General features: G+C 40.6%; 1 protein-coding gene across 2 annotated transcripts in view; it reads right to left on the bottom strand.

Moving 5' to 3' along the window:
* Window positions 1–2748: 2748 nt before the first annotated feature.
* The window catches only part of CCDC88C (coiled-coil and HOOK domain protein 88C), a 99516-nt gene continuing 74300 nt past the window's right edge, over window positions 2749–27964 (bottom strand). Inside the window, exons 16-31 of one of the 2 annotated variants that reach the window (XM_086461994.1) lie at window positions 26063–26190; window positions 25013–25154; window positions 24224–24412; window positions 23686–23847; window positions 22289–22566; window positions 17510–17653; window positions 15805–15991; window positions 15459–15604; window positions 13899–13988; window positions 12829–13067; window positions 8647–8829; window positions 8177–8245; window positions 7306–7374; window positions 6217–6518; window positions 4995–5210; window positions 2749–3759 (exon numbers count right to left, since the gene is read on the bottom strand). In XM_086461994.1, the coding sequence (XP_086318120.1) occupies window positions 2749–3759; window positions 4995–5210; window positions 6217–6518; window positions 7306–7374; window positions 8177–8245; window positions 8647–8829; window positions 12829–13067; window positions 13899–13988; window positions 15459–15604; window positions 15805–15991; window positions 17510–17653; window positions 22289–22566; window positions 23686–23847; window positions 24224–24412; window positions 25013–25154; window positions 26063–26190 (3555 nt within the window). The remainder of the gene's footprint in view (window positions 3760–4994; window positions 5211–6216; window positions 6519–7305; window positions 7375–8176; window positions 8246–8646; window positions 8830–12828; window positions 13068–13898; window positions 13989–15458; window positions 15605–15804; window positions 15992–17509; window positions 17654–22288; window positions 22567–23685; window positions 23848–24223; window positions 24413–25012; window positions 25155–26062; window positions 26191–27964) is intronic. The other variant, XM_086461995.1, reaches the window with a different exon arrangement.

Raw genomic sequence — 27964 nt, 5'->3', positions numbered from 1 at the left:
AGGTCTCACTACCCTTCAAAGTTGTGCAAATCGAAACAGCCGCTATTTCATCACAGTTCCCCTTTTCTTCTCGGGAGGAATCGAGCAGCTTGAAACGGTCTGGCAGCTCTGCCCCCTCCGCTTTCCCCTCACAGAAAAAGCTCTCCCGGCAGCTCCCACCAGCCCACACGAGCCAGTGCCTCGCAGCAGCTCTACCTGCCCAGCTCCTCCAGCACAAAGGCGGCAGGATTTGCTGACTACTATCTCTCTCTCTCTCAACACAACTGACTTCTCTCCCATGCTAGCTTTCACACACCGAAACACCCATTTGTCCTACCTACGACTGCTCTGGGCACCCCAGAAAGGCCAAAAGTAGCAGCACCTTAGCTCCGGGCAGGCCTTGCTCTCCCACTCACCCCATTTCTTACCCGATTGTGCAGCACACGGTGGGAGCACACTGACCTGGGAGCCACCACATTATCAAAGAAGAGTTGAAAACACTTAATGAATCGAGCAGACTGCAAAATGACTGCACCTGCCATGGCAGGACAGGCACCTATACCAAAATTTACCTTAACCTTCTCAGGAAGGCCCAAGTGCCACAGCATTGTGTGTCAACAGTTGTTCCACGTTATAATGTCTGTATTTAAAATGATCTCATACTTAAATGTACTATGTAAGTATTAAGCACATTTTTATTCAAACTCACTAGAAGTGAGAAAGTAAATAATTGTAAATACAACTCAGAAAACAACAACTAAGGTGCAAGTGACTGAGTAGGTATTTATAGCAAAAGCAGATCGACAGTAACTGACAACTCATAGATCAATTCCTCAGCACTCCAGCCTTCAGGGCAAAAAAAACCTCCAAAAAGGAGCTGGAACAAGGGAGAAACACCAGTCTTTCACCTTTAGTGATCCGGCCAAGAATCAATGCTGAGAGGGAATTTCTGGAAGAATTTCAGTTTACCAAAAACACTCAATATGTTCTAAAATTGCTATATATCACATAATTTTAAAATTGTTGCACAACTACAGTTCACAAAATAGTAGAGAAGGCAAAAAGTTCCTTTTGCCATTCTCTTTACATTCAAAGATGAGTAATTTCTCATTTTTGCAAGGCATCCTGAGAGTTAAGCACGACTGTACAAGATGCAAGCTAGGTCAAAATTGACAGTGTGCTTGGCACTGTCCAAAGTGGTCAGAGAAGCATAAAAATCTAATGGTCTGATTCTACAGTGACCTGGAAGTCATTTAATTTGCATGATCAACGCTCCTAAAGTCTTCAGTAAGAAAGTTACGATAAAACAAAGATTTCCAATATGTCTTCTGTGGCAACATTATAAAACCAAAAACAATTCTGCCACACAGAGATGCAAATCAGTACTGAGGCTTATACAAAGCTGTTGCACACAGATCTCCATCCAGCACAACGAATTGTGGTTTGTTTTTTTTTTCCAAGGAATAAAAAGTGCATCCATCTAGTTTTATTTAATCTTTATTATAAACAATTTTGTCGTTTCCAGAATGGGATTACTACATACTAGATAACAAAAACATCCTCAGATGAATCAGTTTTAGCTTTTACTACATTAAATCAGAACCAGCAAAACAAGTATTATTTTTTTTAAGGATTTAGTCTATTGCAAGAAAAACAGCTTTACAATCATGAAATAAAGGTACACATTTGATCATATATACATAAGCAGCTGATGACACTCTGGACAGAAACATACAAGGAACGCCTTTGCACATAAATAGATTTTTAAAGTATATTTCTTTCACATGTATACAAAATTATTTTGCTTTCTATACTGAGCAAAGTTCCTGGAGACATAAACAAGGATTTCTAAGAGACAAAATACCACATATCGCTTAGCATGTGGGCTGTCACACACACAAGGATGTAATAATACAATTTACACAGCACTCCTATACAATACTTGAGCTTCTTATATACATACTTACAAGACGCTTTTGTACATGAGATGCCACTTTTGCAATTGAAATGGCACCTATCCTGAAAGACTGCATTAGTTCCAGTGTTTGTATAAAAGATAAAACAAGTTTCAAAAGGCAGCACCACTTGGTTTGCAGAGTCAAGGATCCACTGAGCTGCAGCTATAGTGAAGGCAGTGGGGTAACTACACTGGCCTCTCTGTGTTTACACAGTCCCAGTGGGGAAGGTCAAGGTGTGACCCTTGAAGTCTACACACTACCTCTATAAAAATGTGCCTGTGGCAAAACCAAGTTATTTTAACAGATCTATGGCTAAAGCCACATGCTTCTCTTCAGCCTTCTCTTTAAGCTACTCAAGCCAAGCACATGGTTCCATCTTTGAGGGAGAAGTTTGGCTTTTACATGACCTTTTCAGTATGGTCAAGTAATTTATCAATGGCAGGGCTGGGTTCAACACACACACGACCTGTAAAACTTCTTTAATGCAGGTAGAAGAGGTGCACAGTGCAGCAATGATAAGTTTCTCCTGGAGTGTGGAATGCTCAGCACCTGTGAGAAGCAGATGCCAAGCCTGCTGTGAGCTTAGGTCAGGCTTCCACTTTGTTGTAGGCACAACAGTGTCAAAAGAAGGGCTGGGGTTTTGCTTCTTGTTTCTCTTAATCGTACTTTGTCCAACTAGAAAACAGTTCCCAGAGAACACTCAGAGCAGCATGCAGGTAACGCCTTTTAAGACCTGGCACAGCGTCTAGCCAAACGCTACCTGGACATCAGCGATGTCAAGCACACATGCTACTATAGCTGCATCCGTGGGTTACACACACCCATACTCATACCAAACTGTCTGCTGATCCCCCTGAGGGTCCGGAGACCCAGGAGTGCTACTGAAGCCGCTTCCTCTCACGGGCTCCTCCATTGCCCCAGCGCTGCCTTCTGGCAGCTTACCCTGGCACTTGGTCAGCAGGACATCGCCCTGGCCTTGCCCTAGGGAAATACTTCCCTCAGCGCTGCTGGAAACAGCTCTGGCAGGGGCCACTGTGGCCACCTCCCCAGTACGAGGGTCTGGCTTCGGTCTGACTTTAGGAGTGTGTGATGAGGGTGAGTAGTGTTGCCCAGGGTTCACACGTTCCTGTTGCTGCACGTTCAGATTGCTGGTGGATGCAGTGGGTGAGGCAGAGAACTGATGGAAGGACAGCGGCCTCTCATCCTTCATTGGTGCCAGGGAAAGGCGCCTCGTGTCAAGCTGCCGACAGCGGGAATCGACGCCTTGCAAGGAACCTGCCACCTTTGCAGACTGTGGCCTCTCTCTCAAGGTTGCCTGGGAGCTCGTTGGCCCAGAAGCCCTACCAGTCTGACTGACAGCATCTTTGCCCCCACGCAGCTCTGCCGATGACTTCTGAGGGCTCTCCTGCTGGCATGCCTCCGGGCCAGTGGCTCTGAGGAGGTCTGCAGAGGCTAAGCTAAATGCCCTGCTCAGTGACGTACTCCTCCTGCTCACGGTTCCAGGCTGCTGAGGCTGTGCCATCTGCCGCATCCCACTAGTAGGCTGGTGCTGCGGTGTGTGAGGAAGCTTAAGGGACCCCTGGGAGTTTGCCAGAGGCTCAGGTTCAACTTGTCTGAGGTTTGGCTTCATGTAATTTCCAGGCTTAGCCCCTCTTCCTTCTTCATTGGCGATGGTCGTCTTTACAGCTGGAGCAACAAGACTACTGGGCATCTTAGCAGCTTCCTTTCTGGATGGCTGAACCAGCAGGTTCCCAGTAACCGAAGGCTCATTTGCTTTCCTAAAGTAATCACTGAGCAAGTCATCTCTGTTACTGGAGGTGTCCTGGTGTGAGACAATACGCACATACCACATTAATGACAACAGTTTTGTTTAAGGAATCATGCAGAGCTTTGTATTCAGACAATCTTCCTTCCCAATTAATTCAACCCAAATACAACCATAGATTTTATATTTAAAGTGGGGAACAGAAGATATAAATGTTTACAGCAGGTATAAACACAAATAAAGTAGTAATATGCTCATCATAATTAGACGATGACAGCCTTGTTTGACAGATTAATTGTCTTAAATTTAAAAAATTTAATCTCAATTGCAACCTGGGCAGTAGCTCTTTTGCTTCCTTTCACATCAGTCACTGTCACTCTAACATCAGTATCACATTAATGACAGCCATTGGTATCAGCAGGTACCAATAATGGTCTGTCATCTTCCAGAATACAGTTCATCTGGATATCACTCTGATGTAACTTCAGGGATATAACAGGAGAGACTAGCTCTGGGAAATGTGCTAACGTTACAAGAAAGTTTCACCGCTTCTCCATTGATGCCCCTCACCTCTCCCAGTCAATACACACCGTGTACAATACTGCATGTGCAAAGCTGCATGTACAATATAATGAAAAAAATCATTACAAAAATGGAGAAATTATTGCTTGCCCACAATTAACTTGCAAATTTCAAGTCAGACAATTAACCTGGCAGTAGAAGAAAATACATAATGAGTATTTCATGAGGATGGTCCATGCAACCCAAAAATGGTGCTACCTGATCAGCTGTCATTGCACTATTAGTACGAGACATGCTCAGAACAGTTAAGAGACATGCTGTCTTTATAAAAAACGTGCTGAAACAAGCTCATGGAATTTATTTCTTTACTCTTCTCCAGGGAGTATGTTAAAGCTTAATATATTCATTTCACTAGCATTCCAAACGTTTCTTGCAGTCAGAAAATTCGTTTGCTAGAAGTGAACACCATCAATGGTAATAGTGCAGCAGGGAGATTTCTATGCCTAACTAACTGTTAAAGTGTTAGGGTTATTTTTAACTTCACTTTAAACTTTTGTTACGCACATTAACGTTACAGAAAGACTAGTCCTTAAAAACACGCATGTTTATGAACAAGCACTGGAAATACTTCATGAGCAATTAATGCAAGTGATCTGGCAGCCTTTAAAATAACAGCTAAGAGTTACAGTACGCTTTCGCAGGTATTAATATGCTAGCAAAAGCTGTTGTAAATTGAGAGCTGTTGCCTTCAGAGCAAGAACAACGAATACCCTGGGGATATACAGTGAAGTAGATCTCCTATTTCCCCTGCCTGTTCTGTGCCTCATGCTGTCGGGACATGAATGACTGAGGACCAATTCGGGTGACTGCGAAGGTTCCTGACGGAGGGAAGGACATAGGGAGTAGCAAGAGGGATACACTGCATCAGCTTCTAACAGAAATTGGTGCAATGAAATCATTTCACTCTCATTTAAACTGCGCCGACGCTGAAAAGGGACAAGGATGACAGAAAGAATGAAAATGGAGACATGGTCAGGTGGTTACAGACAAATAAAAATAATCAAATTTTTAAAATCTTTAAAAGCTAAGAATTGTATTTAGGGCAATGAGGGAATAGGAGGTATATTTAAATATTGCTCTGAAAATTCAAGGACCAGAATTTATCGATGCCATAAAATGGTACAGCTCTGTTGATTTCAAGACTGTTACCAAGGCATTCATGAAACAGAAACATCTGTTCGCTTACACTATCAGTGAACTGTTCCTAAGATATTAACATGCTCGACACTGCACTGCCTCACTACTGTACAGCACGTCTGAGCAGTAAAAGACAAATGCCATCTAGAAAACAAACGCTTCATTTCTGACAAACCACTTCAGCCTGTGGCATATTCTTGCAGTCTTTGAACCAACAGAACAGTGCCAGTCAGCACACAAACACACAGCACGGTGAAAGCATCAAGAACTTCTTTTGGCAAGAGAAATATTGTCTCTCAAATGCACTGATGGTATCTTTCAGATTAGGCAATGATTTTTAATAACTGCATATTTTTCACTTCAATTGAAAAATACTGTTAGGTTTAATTTCTAATTACAGATATAGTAGCTGAAAATTACACAGAAAATGTACCATTTCACAAATAAAAATACCTGGAGCTGAGAATTTACAATATAATACAAAACCTTGACCACAAATGTTTGATATTAAAAAGCCCCAGCAGTCCAATACATAGTACTTGCAGTGAATTATGTGCCTGACTTGCCACAGCTGATGCACCAAAATAAATGAGCAGAGTGCTGTGTGAAAGTTAATCTTGCCTTAGTTGGAACTGTTTCGTTCATTTTGCAAGATTCGTTAGCTCTCTGCAAGTTCCACGTGTACAAACAAGAATCTTACTGTCTTTCCTTGTTTTCCTATGTCCTCATTCCCCTGAGTCAGCTTTGAACAGTTTTTTGACACCCGAGATGGGCTATCTAGCTCTATTTACTTACTCTTGGTGGGGACAGCCTGTTGCTCTCTTCCAAGAACTCTTCCAAAGTTACCATCTCACTGCCAGGTGAGGCAGACCGTTGCCTGCCTGTGTAAGACTGGGATGGAGTACTCTGTTGAGATGTATCATAAGAGATCAAACCATTCCTGTGGGAGGAGGATTCATGCCTGCTGCTAGGGCTTAAGACAGCAGAAGCAGGGTGAAAGGGATAGGTGTCTCGGAGCAAGGCTGGTGCCTCTCTGCTTGGAACCATATCTTCACTGCTGAGACTCTCAGTTCTACCATGGATATGATCTAAGGAACCTGAGGAGAAGCATAAATATCATTAAAGACACTGTTCTTCCCTCATTTCAGTAGATTTCTCACTGACGTAGGAACTTTATCATCCAGGTCCACTTCCACACAGACTACGTGGCATTTTTGACCTTACTTTCTTCTTCCACAGAACTCAAGGCAGTCACAATTTTGAAAAATCGGGACTAGTAACAGTCTTGCAGTACATACTTTGAGCCCCTGTGTTAAGCAAGCACAACTACTTGTCCAAAGAAGAGGACTAACTCAGATTAGTAAGGGGGCCTCTCTTTACCACCTCTGTGCCACTAGGAGATCTCCCAGTCTTGGCTGTGTGTGATCTGAGCGCCAGAACCTGGCAGCAGGAAAGCAGAGAGTGGGTTTTTCCACAATGCCAGGTCTCCTGGCATCCTTCAAGGATGCACGATTTCAGGAAAAGCAAATCTCCAGAGCATACTGATGCCATGCACAAGCTGTATACCGAGTAGGAACAGCAGAGACCTGTTGTTGTAAAAAGGAGTCTCAGAGTGGCCTGATACTTGCCACGACACAATGCCAGTCAGACTGAAGCAAAACTGAACTGCCTGCCTTAAACGCCACCCCTTGCCAGAATCAATCTTGGAAAATCACTTCTTGCCAGCAGTTTTGATTCCCAAGACAGCCATGTCCAGATTGCATAATCGTTACCATTTCAAAACAACGGTCTTCAAGTTTAATTGGAAGGAAAACAGCATTTTGCACACACAGTTTCATGGAATTTCACTTCCTGTTTGTCAGAACTCAGCTGTAAAAGCTTTACCTTTCAAATTGAGAGGTGAACTACTGCTGGAAGCATTTCTACTGCTCTCTAAACTGTTTGGCCTGGACACTGAAAAACACAAAGCAAGCATTGAACAAACAGATCTTAAGTTCCTCTGATTCTCTTAAACACTTGGCTACAGTTTGCCTCCTGAAAATAGGACCTGTGCAACTAAGTCACTTTGAAAATATTAACAACGTAACATACACAGGATGCCAAAGTCTGGACAGAGTAGAAATCATCTTCATTTTTCAAGTCAAGTTGTTCAGGATCTATCTTGTTTTCCTCACTTATTTTTTGCACAAAGAGATACGTTCCATGTTTTGCTTTTGCAGCAACTATAAACAAAGTCATGTAAATACTGAAGAAGTTCAACACTAAGTTTTCTTGTCTGTTTCTCAGTTTGTTTCTTTGGAAGGAGCTGGTAACCAGCCTGCAAATTAAGCCTTCCACGAATCTCTCAGCAGGCAGCGCTGCTGCTGCTGCACCAGTGTTCCCACCATGCATCCACAGTCCCCACCCCAAATTTTTTTTTTATTGCTGATTCACTCCCTTAAGGAAGGAATTGAACATTGTCCAGAAAGATCAGCAACAAATCTGCAGGACATGTATTAAAGGGTCTGTTGCTGCAGCAATGTAACTCGTCTCAACGTCAGCATTGTTTTTGAAAATTTATTTTGGGCAAATGTCCATTAAAAGCCTCTCAATAGAAAACCAGAAGTACTTAGACCCACATTCCCAAAATGGTGTTGCGTTACTACATCTCATTCTATCATACTAATCAACCAAAATGCTCCAAACAGTTCACGTAGATGCAATGAAACAAGCCTTACGTAGAGATTCAGAGCACTAGTACATGCCACAAGCTTACCGTGCTGTCTGATGCTTGCAAACTCCACCTCGGGGGACTGCTCACATAGATTATCTTCTGAATTACAGCCTGAAAAGAGCACAAAACTTAAAAGGCAATATTAAACACAAGAAGGTTAATCCTTCAGGCCAGTCTCCAACACATTTTAGCAGTGTAGAAGACTGAGGTCATCAAGAGGCTTTTATAGAGCTGCCACTGGAGGAGCAGCCATCTAACCACTGCTGTGAAGCAGTGGGCAGGGAACCATGAGAGAACTTCCATCCAAATGTGGTCTGCCAAGACGATGACATTACAAGACTGAGGAAACCCTGTGTCTAATCAATTAAACCATTAAGCAGATAAAGTAGGAGTGAAATACTAGTGCTTTGGTTTTGTGCTTGAACACCAGTAGAAGCCACATTTCACCCAAGCACGAACTACAAAGTAGCCTGACTTGTACTAACAGCTGGTACATCAAACACACTGCACACCTTTCGGTCTGCTCTGGAGCCTGGAGATGGGGGTGGAAGTGTTCAGATGAATAGCTGAGGTCGAGTAAGTCCTGGGACCCAGTTCCACACAGCAGTGTTTTGTTGCGGAGTCTGCTGAGATTTCAACGTTATCATTGCTGCCTCCGTGATGGGAATTCCTTTTTTGCTTTAGGTCCATTAGCACTGAGTGGAGAGAGGTAAATAAATAACAGTCAACGAAAAATAACATCAGGAGATTTGTATTTATCTGCCCATACAAACATGACAAGCAGGCACAAAGAAACTGCACAACAGAGGCACCAGTTTTGCAAGCTCTTCCATAAACAGTTCAGAATTGGATAGGAAATTTCTGCCACCAGTTTTTCAATCATGTGTGCTCTCTGTAAAGTGTGGGAGTGACAAGGGCTGCTTAGTGCCAGTGGGAGGGTTGATATTATACATGCAACAATTACCATGAAAGGAGGAAGAAAAGGAGCCAAGACATGAATGCAGAAAAGATAAGTGAGGTGTGAAATTCCCATAACATTATTTCTTGCAGGTACATTTTATAAGCACTTATTTCAGTAATAAAATAGAATAAGGAAAGAGCGACAGTAGTCACGCTCTTATTCAAAGAGAAATAACGCTGATTTAGAAATTATCTAGCGTGATCCGCACACTAAGCTAATTGCTTTCAGGTTTAAATCTTTGCTGTGGGCAAGAGCTCAGCCTCTACAAGGCTAAAACTCTGCTCCTCTTATGATGCTCTGGTGCAATGATTTTTAAGTGAAATTCCTGGGATCTTAGCACGAGAACAACAAAAACTACCTGCTAGAGTATTTAGATTCAGAAAGCTGAAGACATCTTTCCTAGTGATGGGGTAGGTTAATTCACGTCTTGCAATGCTAATATAACGCTTTAAGGCACACATAAAACAGAATGAAATTTAAAGAATTTGCTATAGGAAATACCCTTAATGAGATGCAAGATTCTAGTTTTATATATATTTCTAAGGAGTACTTGCTTTACTAATAGTAACTAAATGCTGAAAGCACAGTAGAGTGCAGTGATCAAAACAAACAACTTGCAGAGACAATGGACCGACAGTTAGTTCAAAGCACAGAGCAGCAGCAAAGTTGTATTAGAGAAACGGACCAGGTTACTGTCATCTGAGATGATTCCTGGAAGCTGACTTCAGAAACAATGTTTTCTCCCAGTCTGCGTGGGTTCTATAGCACAGGGCTGGCACTTTCAGAACTAAAGTTTATGGCACACCCATAGGGGCAATTACTGGCTAAAGCCTGGCATGCAAACCTGTATTTCTAATTGACTTTGTAGATGCAGTTAACACACAGATGCCAGAATGATCAATTGCCCTGGAGACAAACTCTCTTCAGGTCCCAAAATGGGCAGCAACAGGCTGCTGTGCCAGTGTCCCTGGTTATGCCACAGAGTGCCAATATTCAGACTGAGAAGGGAGATGAGATCTTTTGGCACCTCTGCTGAGCTCCCTGTAGCGTATTGCATGTGCTGCATACGTTTCTCTAACACAGAGTGGGGACTGGACCCACACATTCACTTCAGAAGCCACCAGGGTCGTGACCATCAGGCAGTAAGAATTCTGGGCAATGGATCCATGATGAAGGTTATTCCCAATCTTAAGAGAACAAATCTACTTTCTTCTTCCAAAAAAAAAATCTGTCAAAACTGAAGCAGCAGAAACTGAAATTTTAGCTCAATTCAAGATGAATTTTCATAGCTGGAAGTGTAAAACCTTGCTAAAAGCAATTTTGAATGCAAACGTCAAGACACTTTGCGGAGAATAATTTTCCCAGTAGCTTCCACTTTACGTTCAAAGCTAGACTATCTAAAAGCAAAAATGTTAAAAAAATTGTCATTTTTAGCATTTAGTGGCACAGAATATTGAAAAAATCTCCAGGATTTGAGACTGCTCATGTATTAGATGTGTATTTTAGTAGGACTCCAACATTGTAGAAAGCATAGCAACAGCAAATCAGTTCAACACTTTAACTGGACACGATGCAAGTATGTGATTGCAAGAAAATACTGAAGCGCGTAGCAAGTTCACTTACTTATAACATGCATCACAGCCAATATACATACGCAAATGGTATGCCATGAGGTCCCCTAAAAATGTGCTGCATTGAAGAAATGATCCACAGTGTGCAATAGTGATTCATCTTCTACAGGAAAACTTAAGTCCACGTTCACTAATCTGTGCTTGTATTTAGAGTATTGCAAAGACATGTTGAGTGTTTCTATCAAGGTGTGTGTTCTTTTAAGACATGTGAAGGTTGTTTTTTGTTTTTTTGGTTTTTGTTTGTTTGTTTGTTTTTTGGGTTTTTTAAAATATTTGTCAGAAATAAATTAAGTTAAATGCTAAAGAGAAGGCGTTAGAAATCTCCCAATTCTGGGAGAGAAAGAGGTTCATTAGGAGAGGATGGGATGTCGGAAGAAGACCAGAACCGGAGCCGATTAGAGAGAGACTGATGGTTCGATGGAGATTTAGGAGACTTTTCTTTATCCTTGATTTTGCTTCTCAAAAAGGCAATCTTTTTGCGCTGCGCAGCTAAATTGTTAATCACCCAGGCATCCCAAAAAGAAGAAGAAAAAAGTAAAAAAAAGCTTGTAAATAAAACTTCAAGTGTCTTAAAACAGATTAAAGACTACACAACCAGTAAAAACAAAAAAGGCTAAACAAAGACTAACACACATATGTGGAGGACTAATTAATGCATAGCTAATTTAACTCAGATTAATGCAGAGATTAACACATACACATAAAACACGCTAATGATCTGCTAAAAAAGCATGTCCATTAAAAGATTCCTGTGAGATCACCCAAAATGTTTTTATTTAATAAAGTAAAATCAAACAGGTGTGCATGTTACTTGGTGACAATATACTCAAATTTCCTAGATGTCTTCTAGGCTTTAGTACTGATGCTCATCATCTCAACATAAGATCATCGTAATGCTGCTCACCATAAGCATGTTTCATGTAACATCAAAAAGAATGAAGCCTCAGAGACTTTCTGTTATCTCTGGCACCCCGTAAAGGCCTTGCTCTGCAGAAACCCAAGCCCCAATTCCTAGGCTGAACTCTGGATGCATGTTAATCACTTAACATCTCCTGGAATCACACAGATGATCTAAGACATGCATTTTTATTTTAAGTGAATCAACAAGCTCAAAGAATTAGAATGGAGAAATGGAAATATAAAACCCAATCAAAACAAAAACGTCAGCCAGACAGGCACTTGCAGTAGTTTATAACAACAGTTCTACCCTCCTCATCTGCTCCCCTTTTGTTTCCCACACTCCCCAGTGGGAAGATGGGAACTATTATTTAAGGATTCATTTCAAAACTGCTTCTTGAAAAGTATTCTTGGAGGACAACGAGCCATACATAGAAGCTGACAGAAGGAGGGATCTCAATAGAATAAGCAAAGCTTAGGATATATGGTACTTTTAATAAAAATCACAGTATTTATTTTGAGGAACTTTCTTTTTGATTTCCCATAATTAGGAATACCTGATTGACTGTATGACCTAACTAAACAGAAGAAAAAATCATTCCATCTTCCTTACGTCCACCTTAGAGTGTTCAAAAAATCATTTCATTATTTTACATCAAGAAATTCTTAGTTTGAGTCAAAGTCAAAACACAGTATCTTCCAAAATAATTAGATCACAATAAATTAACATTTTCTATGTTATTTCTTTTGCATGTGCGCCATCTCCTGGCAGTGGCTGTAAGACCAGCTATTACCCATCTGAAGAACAGTTGCTAAATGAATCATAGTTATCACATGGTTCAACTTTAAACTGCTCTGTTGCAGAACCCCAGTAAATTAAGTATTTCCACCAACTTATTCAGTAACATGCAATACATTCAGGCAAACCAAGAAACTATATACAAGAGCCAAAGGCAGAAGTAGTAGATAAAAGGAACAAACCAAACATAAACCAAAAAAGACACCCCCCCCTTTTAGTTTACTCAGCTTTTTAGTTTACAGAGGTTTTTTGCTTACTAAACTTTTAGTTTACTAAAAAAAGGGATATAAAACATAATGTGATGGAGTATTAACATAACCTACATATTAAATATTTTTAAGATCTTTTTAAATCTCTTTTCCAAAAATACTGTTCAGCTCATGAATTTAGGCTGGGCATGCCTTACCTTTGTTTGAAGAACTCCCAGGGTTCTCTCTCTCTTCCATAGAGTTTGACCCTTGAGAGTTATTATCCTGAGTCTCTTGGTATTTCAGTTTTTGGGAGGCAGATGAAGAGTTTACAGTCTCTGCAGATTCAGAATGCCATGGAGGGGTTTCTGCTGCTGGTTTCAACCGTTCCCTTGTAGTTTCCTTCTTTGGCTTGATTAGTTTGACTAAGGCTCTGGCTCCAATCCAGTGGTTTTTCCTGATAAAGCAGGTTTTGTGAATGGGATTCATAAAACGCTACAAGAAATACTCCCCGAAGAAGTTTACAGCTGTGCTAAAGCCATCAAGCCATCCCACATTCTTACTTGTTTACTGTCACAAATTGGTTGGAAAGATGCAGCATGAATTTCACAGAGCTTGAGATCCATTTCTCTCCCAAAGTCAAAATTATTTTACAGAAATATTTCTTCAGCATGAGAGATGTGAGAAAGACAACCGTTCCTTCTGCTAGAAAGCTAAACTACACATATGGACCCACATAAGACATTTTAACAGTGTGAAAAGCTCTACTACAGGAACAGACTGAGAAGGAAAGAAATGAAAACTGCTTTAAAGATGAATCCCTCTCTTTGCTAAGGTTATCAGTCAGGATTATGTGTGGTGGAATTAGCCTGGCTGTTCTTTGTTGTTCTTAATATAATTTCTTAAAGTCCTTTTTCTCTGATGGACTGCTTAACCCTTTTGAAAAAAACAGCTCTGGAAGCTCCTGCTGCTGCTTAGACGTATATTTGGGGTCCTTCTCCCCTCCTAGGGACAAGATGATACTCATCAGGCAAAGTGTCCCTTTTCCAATTCATACTGTTTCAGATTCCTGTATTAAAACAGAGGGCCCCACATAAAGTACTGTGTTCTGTATCAATGCAACCTGCTGCTTCAGGGAATGGCTTGCAGAGTGAGAATAAAGACAGAAGCATAGACGATATCATCCTTATTTCTGATGAAATTTCTGTTATCTCCAGTTATGGAGAGCCCTTTCTCACCCTCACAAATCTGTACAGCAATAGCAGAACTGAACCCATACGAGACTTACTTTTTTGGAGTAGGATCATAAAACTTGTACTGATCCATTATCTTTTCTTCAAGTTTTTCCTTATGTCTCCTTAAGGCATTCAATTTATCACTGTGAGGGGGAAAAGCATATTCTGAACCATCTATACGAAATTAAGCATAATGAAAAAAGTGAAGACCAAAAGCCACCACGAGAAGAAAGAGACTGAAATGTCTTCCCATCCCATAACCTTCAGAATCCTACTGGGCTCAGTCACTGTTTAGAGAAGGCAAATGTAAAAGCCTAACAAACTTGCTGACAGGTGATTCTTGTGCAATAAGCATGAAAGGTAAAAGAACAATAGCAGACTGGTGCTAGATGACTCATTAATAACTCAGGCAGAGTTTGTTTGGTGGGTGTTAAGATTAATATTTTGTTTTTTGAAAATTTGTTTTGTTCAGTCTTGTTCACACATCACTGACAATTACTCAAGGGTTAAGATCCTGACATAGTTTGAACTTCTTGCCTAGATGATAACTGGGTATTTTATTCCTGTTCTGCTTTCTCTGCTTTGACTCCAGAAATAAAAAATGTTTGATTTTTTAAGAGTACTTTGGTCTCCTGCGAGCAGTGTCAAAGCACTTTCAGCAGTGCCATGTAATCCTACTTTTTTTTTTTAACTCATTACTTTATTAACCTGCACAGTGGATGTTAGCAAATCTTTTTTCATTCAAGTAGTAGGTCTAATGCACCTCCATCACAGAACTGTCAAACACTTGAGTGCATTTGAACTGTGTTCATCCAATTTCAGCAAACAATTTCTAACATTTCAACCATATAATCTAGTACTGAAATAAAACTCAGAAAGTAACTCCTAAATCATCCTGAGGGTCTTAGACTAAAATTCTGGGGATTAAGAATACTTTTCTTCCTTCTTTCATACCTATGAGAAATTTGCTGCAGTGAGAACAGGATTCTTTGTAAATGTACAAAACATTTAAACAGAGTATTTCACTAAAGCGTGTCACCCTGTGCATGGGGGACACAGCAATGTATTGACACTTGCATCCTTAAAAACAAGAAAGGAATTATTTCTTATAATGCAAATGACAAAAACTAGAGAAGCATGAATATTTGCTGTTCTTCAGGAATCTACATGAGTCTCATAACACTAAACTTTTGTTGCAACTCAGCTCAGCTGTTTTCCAAGCTCTTCAGAAACCTTTGAGAAGCACCACTGGGTTTACCATTCACAGAATCACAGAATGTTAGGGGATGGAAGGGACCTTGAAAGATCATCTAGTCCAACTCCCATTCCATCTTTCATAACTACGTTTTCCACGTGGGTTCATCTGAATTATTTGAAAAGAGTGTGCTTGTCCAGGTGTCTCCTGAACATCCCTTTGCAGGTTAAGGCAATGAGAAGAAATTTTGTAGCTCCTCCCCATCACATATATCTCCTGAATGTGCTGGTTTTTAGACACATATCAAGGAGACCTATCATTCCCCTGCCTGTCCTTCCACTCCTGATAGATGATTTGTAATCTGTATGTGTCTAGATGACTTCTTTAGGTTTCACAATTCAAATTTCTAGTTTCTTACATGTACTGTTTCTGTTCTTCATGATACTGCTCCTTGTTCTCCATGTTCTGCTCCAGTAACATCTGATTCTGCTGGCTCAGCATCTGAATCTGACTCAGGAGATGATGGTTTTCTTCTTCCAGATTTCCCTTTAGACGGGACAGCAGCTATCAAAGAAGATAGGTTAATCTCTCCTCTGGAAGTGCACTGTAATCAAGTTAACACAATAGCATAGCAACCTGGGATACAAACTGATAAACTCCCAAGTATATGGGGGTGCTATAATGGCTACATAGCTTGACCTCCTATTTACAGTGTGCCATTCACACAATGAACATTAGCAGTATCCCTACCTATAACTACTCACCTCACAGTGGTTATCCAGCTTGGTCAGAGAGATATCCATGGACTGGTGCTGTTCTTTCAGCTCATCATAGCGTGCCTGCCAACGATTCAGCTCCAGTTGAGAGTTGTTCAGGGAAGTTTTCAGCTCTTTAGTGTGTAAATGCAGCCCTTCATACTCTGCCTTTAGTTGGCTGTGCAAGAAATTCACCCTAAACACAAAAAAGCCAGCAGGCTTATGAAGGACACTTCACAGAAAGTACCTCGCATTCAAAGACCACACCATCACATGCAGCTGCCACTAAATCAAACATTAAGTTCCAAAGACTAGCTCCTAAAGACATTTTTATTCTAAGCACATAATAAAATTTTATTAAGAAAGTAGTAATAGAATTAAAAAATACTTCAAATCTACAAAAGAGATGAAAGGAAAATAGGTAAAACATAAACCTGCTATTTCCTCAATGTGTAAGAAACACATCACAAATTTCTGAGGCACAATGTATTTAAGAGCATTTGGATACAGAGGCAGCTCTGTTTAGCATAAATAAAGAATACTCACAGAATTTTTTTTCCTGATGCATGAAATATGAGCATTAAAGTGTCCTGAACCGTTAAACATTGTAATGTTGCAAGATGATACTGTGGCATTCTTTAATAGCTTTTAATAAATCTAAAAATGTCTACAAATCATGAAGGCATAAAATTTAAAAAATAGATAAATAAAAAGAGATTTAAGTTCTGTATCTGCTGACAGATCAGCTAAGCCTTGTGCTCTGCCAGCAGTGCAATTACCATTTTGCAACATCTTCCTTTGTCCCTAGAGAAACTGAGTTGAAAACAGCAAGCTTGAGGAAACCTCCTTTACAGAGCTCTTCAGTGTTTCAAAGTACATTACAAACGGGACAGCATATGAAACTTTCATGACTGAACTTAACATATGATTTTTAAATATGATCCAATCTGACATTGTTTTAGCTCGATATGACCTTGGCCGCTTGCTTGTACCAACCTATTTCTCAAAACACCTTTGTACTATGAACAGTGGCACTGAGCTGGTTATAACGGAGAGAACCCCAGTAGCGGTACAGGCTGGGGGGGTGTTAACGTTTTACTGCTGCATTATGTAAAGTTCGGATGCTAGCTCACAAAACGGGTTTTGACAGGAGTCAACAGTTACCCAGTGATCATAGGAATCACTAAGCCCACTTCTAATAACAGGAATCAAGCCTCTTTCAGCTATTAACAAATGGCAGCTTTCTCTGGGCAGCAGAACATAAAGAGCAATGGTAACTCCTAGAACTGAATCATACTGCGTAAAAAAAAAAAAATACAGTTCTCCTTAAGGGGATAAAACTGGGTAGGAACCATTTCACATGACTTTAGATATTACTGGGGGTTCGGGGTATTTGTAGATCTACATAAAGACAAGCGCTTGGAAACAAAGCATTACAGTTGTGAACTGAACCACATGTGGAAGCTTATTTTGAAGGAGCAGAAGTCCCAGGATCAGACCACGTTTGAAGTACTGAATAACAGTATTTGTTGACAGTGTCCAAGAAGCTGATAATGTGTTAAACAAAATGATCAAACTAACAAGACGGAAATTAGGGAAAACTGACACATTAATGAAGGTATTCTGGAGCTACAGTTAACACAGCAAACAATTGTGTGATTTGCATAATTAATTTTTTAATGATACATACAAGAATTTAGCAAGGAAACCATACCTGTCCAGTTCCTCCCTCAGCTTCTGATTTTCCCCAGTCGTTATTGCATTTGTTCTCCTCTCTTGTTGGAGAACCTCTCTCTCAGTTTTTAAAACTATTTCCAACTCTTCCAATTCTGTCTTGTGTTTCATTAAACTGTTGTATCTGCAAAAAGAGAAGTATCATGCTCTCAGCTTTCATTTAAGCATTTTTCTTCTTCTAGTTCAAGATTTTTATAGGTAATACCACAACAACCAGAAAGGATTATTTTTTCCTGCCTGCTCAGTTTCATACCCATTTGTGTGGTTAAACATCTACCAAGGCTGAAGAATTCCATGCTAGTCTGTAAGTCAACAGGGAGGCTTCTAGGAAAAAAAGAATCATTTTTTTCAGCAAATTAGAATGCAACTGCTAGAACCTTATTTCAATTCCAGACTCTGATCATTTGGTAAAAAGCATGCAAGTATCCAGGGTGAGTGGAACCTGCACCATTAAACTGGAATCCTATTCACAAATAATTGTCAGTGGCAGGCTTCAAAAACCTGACTAAAAAGCAGAAAGCAGCAGCCAAAAAGCAACAAGAAAGCAGTGAAATGAGCAACAGTTTATTAAGTAACAACCTACTGCACAGTAAGTTATATGCATAGGTGATAATCTCCTGCATATTCCACACAGGTGATGAGGGTAGTATCAGTGAGTTGACATCAAAACACCTTTGAGCAGGGGCTGACCCACCTGCTTGAGTGGCTCTATTTGTTCACTAGTGAAAAACCCAAGAGCTACACCAGTATTCACAGCTGCTTCCACTGTTACCTGGTTTATACAATTTGTGCATAAACCATTCAGGGCAGAGAGACAGGCAGATGCTATCAACTATGTCTTTAATTTCTATCTCTGAAATGCTAAAATAACAGAGGTGTGGAACAACTCCCCTGACACTTGGCACAGACATCGATTAGACAGGCTCAGCCTCCCTGAGCTGCTACACCACCTGCATTCGGAAATCACCGCACAGAACAAGATGCCTTGAGACCACTTTGCGAAACAGCAACCTGTCTCAGAAGGTTTTGGTTTTTTTTTCCTCTGGTGGCCTCTGTCAGGGCCTGTGCCCATACACACACACCAGCAGAAGCCACTGGGGACACAATGTCAAAAGTCATCAGCATGTTTTTCAGTGACTGTGATAGAAGGATATAACCCCAAAATATCCCTGGGCAGATACACCCGTGCCAGTCACAGAGAAACATCTTTCTAAGCAATTTTCAAACAGCAACCAGGTGGAAGATGCAGCATTGCTTGAAAAAGCTGGACAAAACAAGCATCACCTATCTGCAGCTCTCATCCCAGCAGAGATGAATGCAAAGCCCAGTTACTCTACAGTCACAATAACTTCAAAACAGAACAAAAAGCAGCAGACAGCACCAAATACACTGCCTCCTGCCAACTTGTTTTTCTTTCAGGCTACCATTCCCTTCATTCTAGGGTCAAATTACAGCGTGTCCCAAATTCCAGTCCATTGAAGGGTCACACAGAAAAGTACCTGTCTCCCAGACAAAAGCTGCTTTTTGCTATTCATTCCTAGTAACAGCAGTGGAGTTTAATTAACCTTATTTACTTGTTTTCTTTCTCCATTGAGCCCCAGGACATTTCAAATTCAATGTCCGTACAACAAATGGAAGAACCTGAAAGCAGAGGAAGGTTTCACATCCAGCTCCAAGAAGGATTTAAGACAGACTGCGTGCCAATCCAGAGACTGAGAAGACAAACTCCACAGTCAGTCCCTTGGCAGAGATTGCCATGGCTGCCTCTGCAGAAACTGTGTTGTGAATTCTTTTGCCATTTCTGTATGATAGGGCTAGTCTGTTCATTTTCATCCAAGCTCCCTATTTTTTAAAGAGGGGTACTTACAGGGAAGCAGTATACTGGTTCAGTTTTACCAGCTTGGCCCAGCTCCACATGCTGCCTTTGAGTATGAGAACCCCTGAGGTAGACCACAGCTGCTCCCCTAGATACTAGGCGAATGGTAAGAAAGGAGAGACTGTCTGCAAAAATGCAAGTGAATCTGCATCTCTGGAGCCCTAACGAAATCTCCAAGCAAAATTTTCTTGTAGTCCAGGTTCAGCATGGAGTGTACCATTTGAGCAGAATCTATGGAACCTGACAAGCTCTACCACAGGGGCCAAGGTTAAGCATCCTGTAGGCTACTCAACACCCATGTTCACTCCACTTTGTTAAGCATCAGGCACTTGGACAGGGAGGTTTTAAAAAGACTTTCTTATACATGCAAATAAAATCCATTTTGGCTGTACTGCAATCCATTCCTGGGATAGAACAATCCTATTCCTCTTTACTCCTTTTGGCTTTCACCCTTTCTGCTGCTTTGTTAGAAGAAATACCGTGGGTAGGTGTTCGTGACTGAGAGAACTTTAAAAATGCTCGCTTATGGTAAAAAGCATGTAGCAAAAAGAACCCAGAAAAATAATTACCAGCCAGCACTGGTAACATAATAATAAAAGTCCCTGCAAGAAATAACACTCCACAGCAGGGATTCTGTTTTTCTAGTGTTTCTGCAGGATTAGACTTCTCCAGAGTAAGTCATAAAGAAATGCTCAAGGATCTTCTAATTAATTGTAGCTAGTAAGTTATTACCTCTCCTTAGTAATGTGCAATACATAAAGCAATTTTAAAAATGCAGCAAAACAGCCCAGCCTTTCTGTGTTCACCAACAGTCAGCCAAACACCGCAAAGTCATGAAACTGCTATTAATGGTAAACGACCCTAACATACTAACTCTCCTTTTCTTGCCAAGTCAAACCCACATGTCTTTGGTTTACTAGGCTATGACAGGCTATTTCACTGCAGTTACACACAACCCATTATTAATTCCCAATACAGTGCTAATACTGTGCAGATAGAGTCAAGTAAGGTTTAGTGAAATTTGTTCAGGTGCAGAAAACATTCTGTGGTTAGAATGCATCAGAGTGAACCACACAAACTCTGAGGCCTTGGCCGTACACAGCGGTTGGAGTCCACAAGCCAACTAAAGTTGCTGTGTATTTTTCTAGACAAGCTGCAGCCATAGGTTTGTGCAGGAGGGCAATCCTGCCTTAAGCAACAGAACTATGACTACAGTGCCGTCACCAACCGGGGAAAAAAACCAATTACCTTGGAGTTGGGGCAAGCAAAACCTGTCTCTTAGACACTGCACAAGCAAACTTGTTGGCTGCACTGAGCTGCTCTGAGAAAACCTAGCAGATGGTGCATCCTAGCTGAAGTTGAAAGTGAAATATTTCATCTTCGCAGTTAAATGCCTCAGACTGGCAGAAGAAAACAGTTTTCTTACAGCTGTTTTTCTAACTTTCTTCCGTCTGCTCCCTCAGCCAGCTGAACTGCACATAGCACACAATGGAGGGAAAACAAAACACACAAAAAAAGTGCCTTGTCTTTTTTTTTTTTTTTTCTAACAGCCAAATGGAGAGACAGGCTGTCCTTGGACAAACCACCTTCTAAGTATCTTTTGAGACTGATCTGCTGAGGAGGACACTCACTCTTAAAACTGCCAAAATCAACCTGTTTTGAGTATAGAGAAGGCCACCATCTGCTCCCCTGCAACATCTCTCACTGGCAGTTACATCTCAGTAACAGACAGTCCAAACTGTTAATGTTTATGATCTGAGCACTTATCACTAGAGATAACCTATTTTTAGAAAATATCTTTTTCCTTAGGCTAGCGCCATTTAATAATTGGTACTCATCCAGAAAAGAAAGAACCCAGCAAACTGCCTCACCATACTGCAGTGTGATAATCTCAAGCAAAGCCTGAATCTATGAGAACCATTAATCAGTCTGAGAGAGACTTGGTAAGCAGGAACACTGTCTGTTTAATCACTTACAGCTCATTTAGTTGACAGCCAAGCAGCTGTCAGGTCACACAGCTCTGGTGGATATTTTCTGTACTTTATCAAATCTACCACACATTGTATTGCCAGCTCCTTAGTCTTTGAGAAATAAAAGTTTGGCACCAATTTTTAGTCCGCCAAAGATCATCATTGAGCTGCTCTGAACCCAGCTCATGGTCTTGCACAGAAACAGAACATAGATGCAGATATTTTGAGGAAAATCACTAAATTGGATAAGAAAAGTTTTGAGGGGTAGGCAGAGCGGCATTTATGTAGTAGTACACTATATATATTGAGCCACACATAACTGTCAGAAAATGACAGTGACTAGAGACTAAACAATAAACAGATTACTCTGATCTCATAGTTCAATTGAAGGGCCTGAAGCAAAAGTCTTAGACCATGAGAACTAGAAAAAAATAAACAATACATCACTATTGCATAGCTAGCTCAATACAGCTTCCTTCAGGGAGCCTCCTTTGTCATGAGGTTGACGCCACGCACAATCTTCAATGATTTAAATTTCTCAAGACACATATTACTGACACATACCTAATTACCTAGGTGACTTGCAGACCTTACCATATGACTAGGAAACCAGGAGAATCTTTTTAAGGCTGCATGTTACTATAGCACAGATCCATAAATGTAGCAAGGGCACAAAGCATTCCCAAGCCCCAAGCCCATGTTTGCTAAATGACAAGAGTCTGCCACTTTTAGAGGTCTAAAAATCTAAAGCTTTGCAAATATTATCATCCAATCTTCTAATGGCAGCAAGAATGAGAAGACACTTTTTCAGGGAACAACTTAGTAGTTTCCATTTGTAATTGGAGACATTTAAGGCTAAAATTGTCACACGGGCACATTGTGGCTACATCACACCCCTGAGCAGTGAGCATACCTCTCACCCAGACCTTTGTGCTCCAGATCCAGGTTTTTGTGTAATGTTTTCAGGCAGCTGTGCTGGTTTATTAGCATTTCATATTCTGCAGACTGCCGTTCATGCAGTGAAGCAAGGTGTTCATGGTCCTGCAGCAAGGATTCATACTCAGCTTTCAACTGCTCCTTCTGTTTCAGTAGATTTTCATTCTCGTTCTCCTTGGCTGTCTGCTGATTTTGGAGTAAAGCATTCTGGGACATCAGTGAAGCACTCTGGGAGCTGAGGGTTGAATTTTCTACCTAGAGTTTCTCAAATAAAAATGAAGCATTATTTATTTATACCTACCAGTACATGCAGCAAAGGTAGTAGCAGCTTGTATCTGTATAGCATTAATCAAGAATGCCTCCTTGCTTTATAGACTTAAGACATCTATAGGCAATTTGGCATCATTTTGGTATTACTGCTGGTAGCATCCACCACATAAAGCCATGCTATCAGCTGTCTGAAAAGTATCAGGATAACCTCCAAACTGAAATAACACTGGTTTTACTGGCAGAAGCTCTTGAGCCTGAAGACCAAGATGAGCTGGAACACTTGCAACTCAACTGCATCTCTGATACTCATGTACAAAGCCAAAAGTTACCCCATGTTCGTATACAAGTAATGAAAACATAAGTTCACCCAAACTCAACAAAATTAACTGCACCACTGTGTATGGGGGCAGCACTCCTAACTTCAGTAGACAGGTAGTGCATTGATTTTATATGTTGCTTATATATTTCAATCACAGGTAATAAATAATTAAAGAGAACAAAAAAATACCTGTGAACATGCAAGAGGAAAAGCTTGAAAAGGGAAATTCACAGAAAAAAATTAGATCTAATCCAATCTTGTCCTTTAAAATTGTTCTCTTTCTCAAGCTAAGTTTATTTCTTCAAAATTAAAGTAACATTTTAAAGTATCTGTTTTCCACTGGCGATTTTGACACTTTGTCTGAAAGCATGAAAATTGTGATTGGAACTCATTGCTACAATGCCTCTTGGGAGCTTACTTGTGTCCTCCTCCAATTTCTTACAAGCTCTATCACAGGCAGAGCATTAACAGAAAAAAAGAGCAAAGATCTTTTATTCCAAAAGTGCAGCTTCTGGAACAACACATCTGGATTCTTCTGTATTGATTTTAAGAATTTCTCTCTAAATAACTACCTTCTTGACGAAGATAGCTACCAGACATAAGCTACAGAGCCAATTTCCCTCCTAGCTTGGAGAAATTCAGACCTCAAACGAAGCCTCACTTTACGGGCTTCCTCTTTATATCACTGCACTGGCCTACCAAACATTTTTTATTAGCTGTCATCTTCTCCACACCACTATAATCAAATACAGTCTCCTGGTGCAGAGGTGCAAGGTTGTCCTGACCTGGAGTTTGGCTGTCTGCGTCTGCAAGGCAGTGTTGTGCTCCTGAAGGAAGACATTTTGCTTCTGTAGTGTCAGGATCTGATTGTTGAAGGAGGCATTCTGTGTTTCCAAATGCTTCAGCTGTTCTTTAAGCAGCTGCTTCTCAGTATGCAGCGCTGCATTCTGAAAAAGAGATGGAATTGAAGGGGTGACAGGAAGAAATTAAACAGCTGTCCTGATCATTTGGAGTCCTATCAAAGATGAGACCCAATTAGTGATGATCATTCTGCAACAAATGTGCATAAGCGAACTCTTCCCAGCATTAAATGAAGGTAGGACAGATTTTATACACAGTATTAATCCCTGCAGTGATATTATACAAGACACACATAGCATTAACATCCCATGCAGCCCTGAGAGATACCCAAGGAATGTGGTAGATTTATGTGCTCCAGAAAACCCACCAGATTCCTATAAGCTCAAAAATCCAGTTCCCAGCAACCTGCTCATGATGGCAAGAGAAGTCTTGAGAGATAACAGGAAATACGAGAAGGCTTACATTCCTTTCCAGTTCAATTGCCCTGTCCTTTAGTTTCAGCAGCTCCATGGTAGCTTCTCGGTGCCCCGTTTCTAATTTGTCATTTGTTTGGTGGTTGGGAATGAGTTTCTCTGCAGAGTACCTCAGCGACTTCTGAGCATACTGCCCATCCTGTTGAGTCTGCTTAAGAGCATCAAAGTCCTTCTTTACCTGCAAAGCCAACAAGTAACAACCTTCAACACTGATTTAACAGTAGGATTTTATATCAGTAGTGATGGGGTATGCAGTTCCTCTCTTGCACTGTGAGGACTTTAAGGGATTCAACAACCATTACCCTCACTTCATGGATGGGGAAGCTGAGATACAGACAGGTAGAGGAATCCATGTCCCTTGCCCTCCAGTCTGGTGCCCTTTGACTCAAGCTCACTGTCACCTAACAAACAGGCTGTTCTCAGGTGAGATGTTTCAACTGCAGTCTTCCTCAGACTATGCTTTCATTAAAGAAGGCAGAAAAACAAGACCATGGCAATGAAAAAAACATGGAAAACCAGAGATCTGCAAATAGTGGTTATGTAAAAAACCTCCTGTCAACAATTTTTCTGAAATTGTTGCCATTATATAGAAAGGGAAAAGAGAAAGCAGTCCAGTCAAAAAAGGTTTTTGAAAAGCACATGTATGGGGGTGGGGAAGTAGAGATACCTTGTTCTTGCTGAGTTAAAAAAAAAAGAAAAAAAAAAGAAAAAAAAAAAAGCAAACATGTGAACATGCAGAACCACACCATGAACTACTTAAATTCAGTTAACCTCTTACCATGTTTAGATCATTCTGTAACTGCTGGTTCAAGTTCAGAAAGTCTTTCACTTGAGCTTCCAGCATTGCAATCTTTTCCTCTTTCACAGCTAGTGTTGTTTTTAGTGCAGATTCAGTTTTGCTCTCCAGAATCTTGTATTTTCTGAAAGACATAAGAATAGTTTTCCAATGTCTGCCACCAGGACATGAGCCACCATCTATATAGAAGACTTCACCTTCATCCATTCCAAATCTCACCACACATTACATTATATGTGTTTGCTTCTTCAGGAAAATTATTTCCTCTGCTGCCACAGATGGATACTGATATATTATAGCTGGGGAATCTGCTTTTGGAAAATTCAATCAATTTTAATAGAGGTAACACCAGCGTGATTCTACAGAAACATCTAAGAGCTACATAACTTAAAAGAAAGTAAGTTTTCCCTCTTTTTCCCCTAATGACACTGCAGAAATTTCTTCTCAAGGCTCTTCTGTACATTCTTGACAAGGAGAAAAATCCACAGTAGATTCCAAAGACTCCTATGAGATGGGTATGTTTCTCTAATCAGGTCTTACCAAGAGGCCTATATACACATGGGTTGTTGGGGTTTCTTTGTTCATTACTATAGGCCTTGCAAAGGAATTCCTTGCCTTCAGGAATTTCTTAGGCAACTTCTATGTTTATATTAACAGGTGGTTGGATCACCAATTACATGGATTAATGACAGACACTGCTTAATAGACACCATTCTTACTTGTAAAGAGAATATGAGGAGGAATACACACTGAAACAGCTACCCAGCTACTCTACTGGAGTAGAGAGGGGCTATAGTAACACTGTCTGGCATGGAGAGAGAAAATGGCATTTCTTCCTTCCATCCAAAGAAAAGTTTTGAAAAACTTGCAGTATACTGCCAAGCTTGCTACAGAAAAATATGCTTTATGTCCAAAATTGGTAAGGGTAATTGGACTGAGACAGATGAGAACTAAATAGAAAGGCAAAGGGCTCGAGTTAGGCTGAGGAAAACCTTGCAGAGTCAAACGAATGACTAAGCTCAGTTTCCTTACGTGTCATCATTGCCGTTGTCATCCTGTAGCAGCAGGTCTTTGCTCAATCCTATCTTCTCCAGTTCCTGGCTCAGTTTGTCCAGCTCACTAGACAACTGTTGACTCTTCAGCTTCTCCAGGACCAAATCCTGTAATAGCACTAACATGATTAGTTGCTGTGCAAAGGGTGGTGATAATTATCCAGCACTATAGATTATTATTTTTTTAAAGTACTGAAAAAGTCATTGGATAAAATCCTAGTTCCAAGAGGGTCAGCTAAAATTCTTCATCAGTGACAGCTGAGTACAGAATTAAACTGATTGCTTTTATTTATAGTTTACTTGGAATAAATCTGAAGAATGCTTCTTTTGGCCTTTGTCTTGCTCACTGTACTGAATTACTTCTGCAACGCTGGCACCCTGCCTGCCAGCCAAAAGAGGGAATGTGTGCAGGCCAGGAGATAGCCGTCCTTGGGCCGCAGAAGGGATGTGTGCAGGTCAGGGGGCACCAGCAGAGGGAGTTCCCACCTCTGAGCCAGGACAAAAAGCCCTGCTGAAAAGCCCAGTCAACTGCCCCCACTCCCCCAGGAGTGACAGGACTTCAGTGTGAAAGTTTCCTGAGATAATATGGTTAAAGATGTTATTACCAAGGGACTTGGGTAATAGTGCATTTTCACTACTGACTCTGAGTTTCTGACATATGGTAAATTACTGCCAAAATTAAAAATGCATCATTACATTGCCATGTAAGAGACAGGACAGCTCTGGAGACTAGAGATCTTGGTCACTTGTTCGGGTATCTAGTGGCCTGTTCCGGTTTAATTTAGGTTTCTTTGGAAGAAACTTAAGCAGAACCAGACAAGGTAGTTACACGAGGAGGAGATTTGATGGAGTTGTACTAGAAGGTGTTTCACAGAATCACAGATTGGGAAAATGCTTTGCTTTTATGCCAGTGAAGTGGTCTGTGCAAAAATGGCCTGAGAAGACATAACACCAGCCTGCATGTTTAAAAAGGACAAATAATTTTTGGTGCATAGCCAAGTTCAAACATTCCTAACATTCAAAATTCTTTGAAATGCAAATGTACCATAGAGAACTACATTGCTCATGTTTCTGCTCAAAAGCTTTCTTAAACAAGGCATGAAGAAAGAACAGTTACCGGAGCACTTCAAGTAAGAAAAAAATTATCCTGGATATCAAACAGAAGCAAGAATAAAAAAAAAAACCCACAACTTCATTAAACATACACTGTAGGTATTCAATAGTCCTCTGCTATCACAAATTTAGCCACATATTCATTCACATGGCAAGGGAAAAAAAGGTAAGGTTAAGGTCAGTGCCAGTCTTATGGTCTGTAAACAGGTCCCTTCAACATCCATGAACTCCCTCTGTACAATCTATAGAAAGTAACTAAGGAAAAGCAGACATGCTTCTGCATGGGTCTGCACCACTGGAAGTCTGCAGATGTCTCAGAAGGGAAAGATTAAAAAGGAGCCTTCTCAGAAATACTATTATTTTATTTATTTTTAAGAAAAGTTGGACAGAAACACAACTTGGGACTGTTTCAAATGTTTCTGATAAACTTTTTCTCCTCCTCAAAATCACACTAATGCTTCAAAAACTAAAATAAAACTAAGTCTTCAAGTAAATAATTGCTTACTCCATTAGCCTTGCTAAACTTACTTATTTCACTGAGCTACCGCAGCATTGACCGTTTTCCTTTGAATGCTCTTTCACAGGAAATCCTGTTTCTTGCAGGACAACAGCAGCTGGGGCAGGCAATGAAAGCAAGTTGCAATAACCTGAATCTGCTCATAGGCCACTCATGAAAGTGCCCGGTTCTGGCACACATTAGTTTGCCAATGTCCTAATGCTAATTGTGTAAAAGATCACTACTAGGAAAAGTGTGATTACTGCATTCTGC

The sequence above is a fragment of the Leptosomus discolor genome, chromosome 3 (genome assembly GCF_034619465.1).
Source record: "Leptosomus discolor isolate bLepDis1 chromosome 3, bLepDis1.hap2, whole genome shotgun sequence".
NCBI classification, from domain to species: Eukaryota; Metazoa; Chordata; class Aves; order Leptosomiformes; family Leptosomidae; genus Leptosomus; species Leptosomus discolor.
Note: the sequence above shows the minus strand (reverse complement) of the source record. Positions and strands in the feature narration are given on the sequence as shown.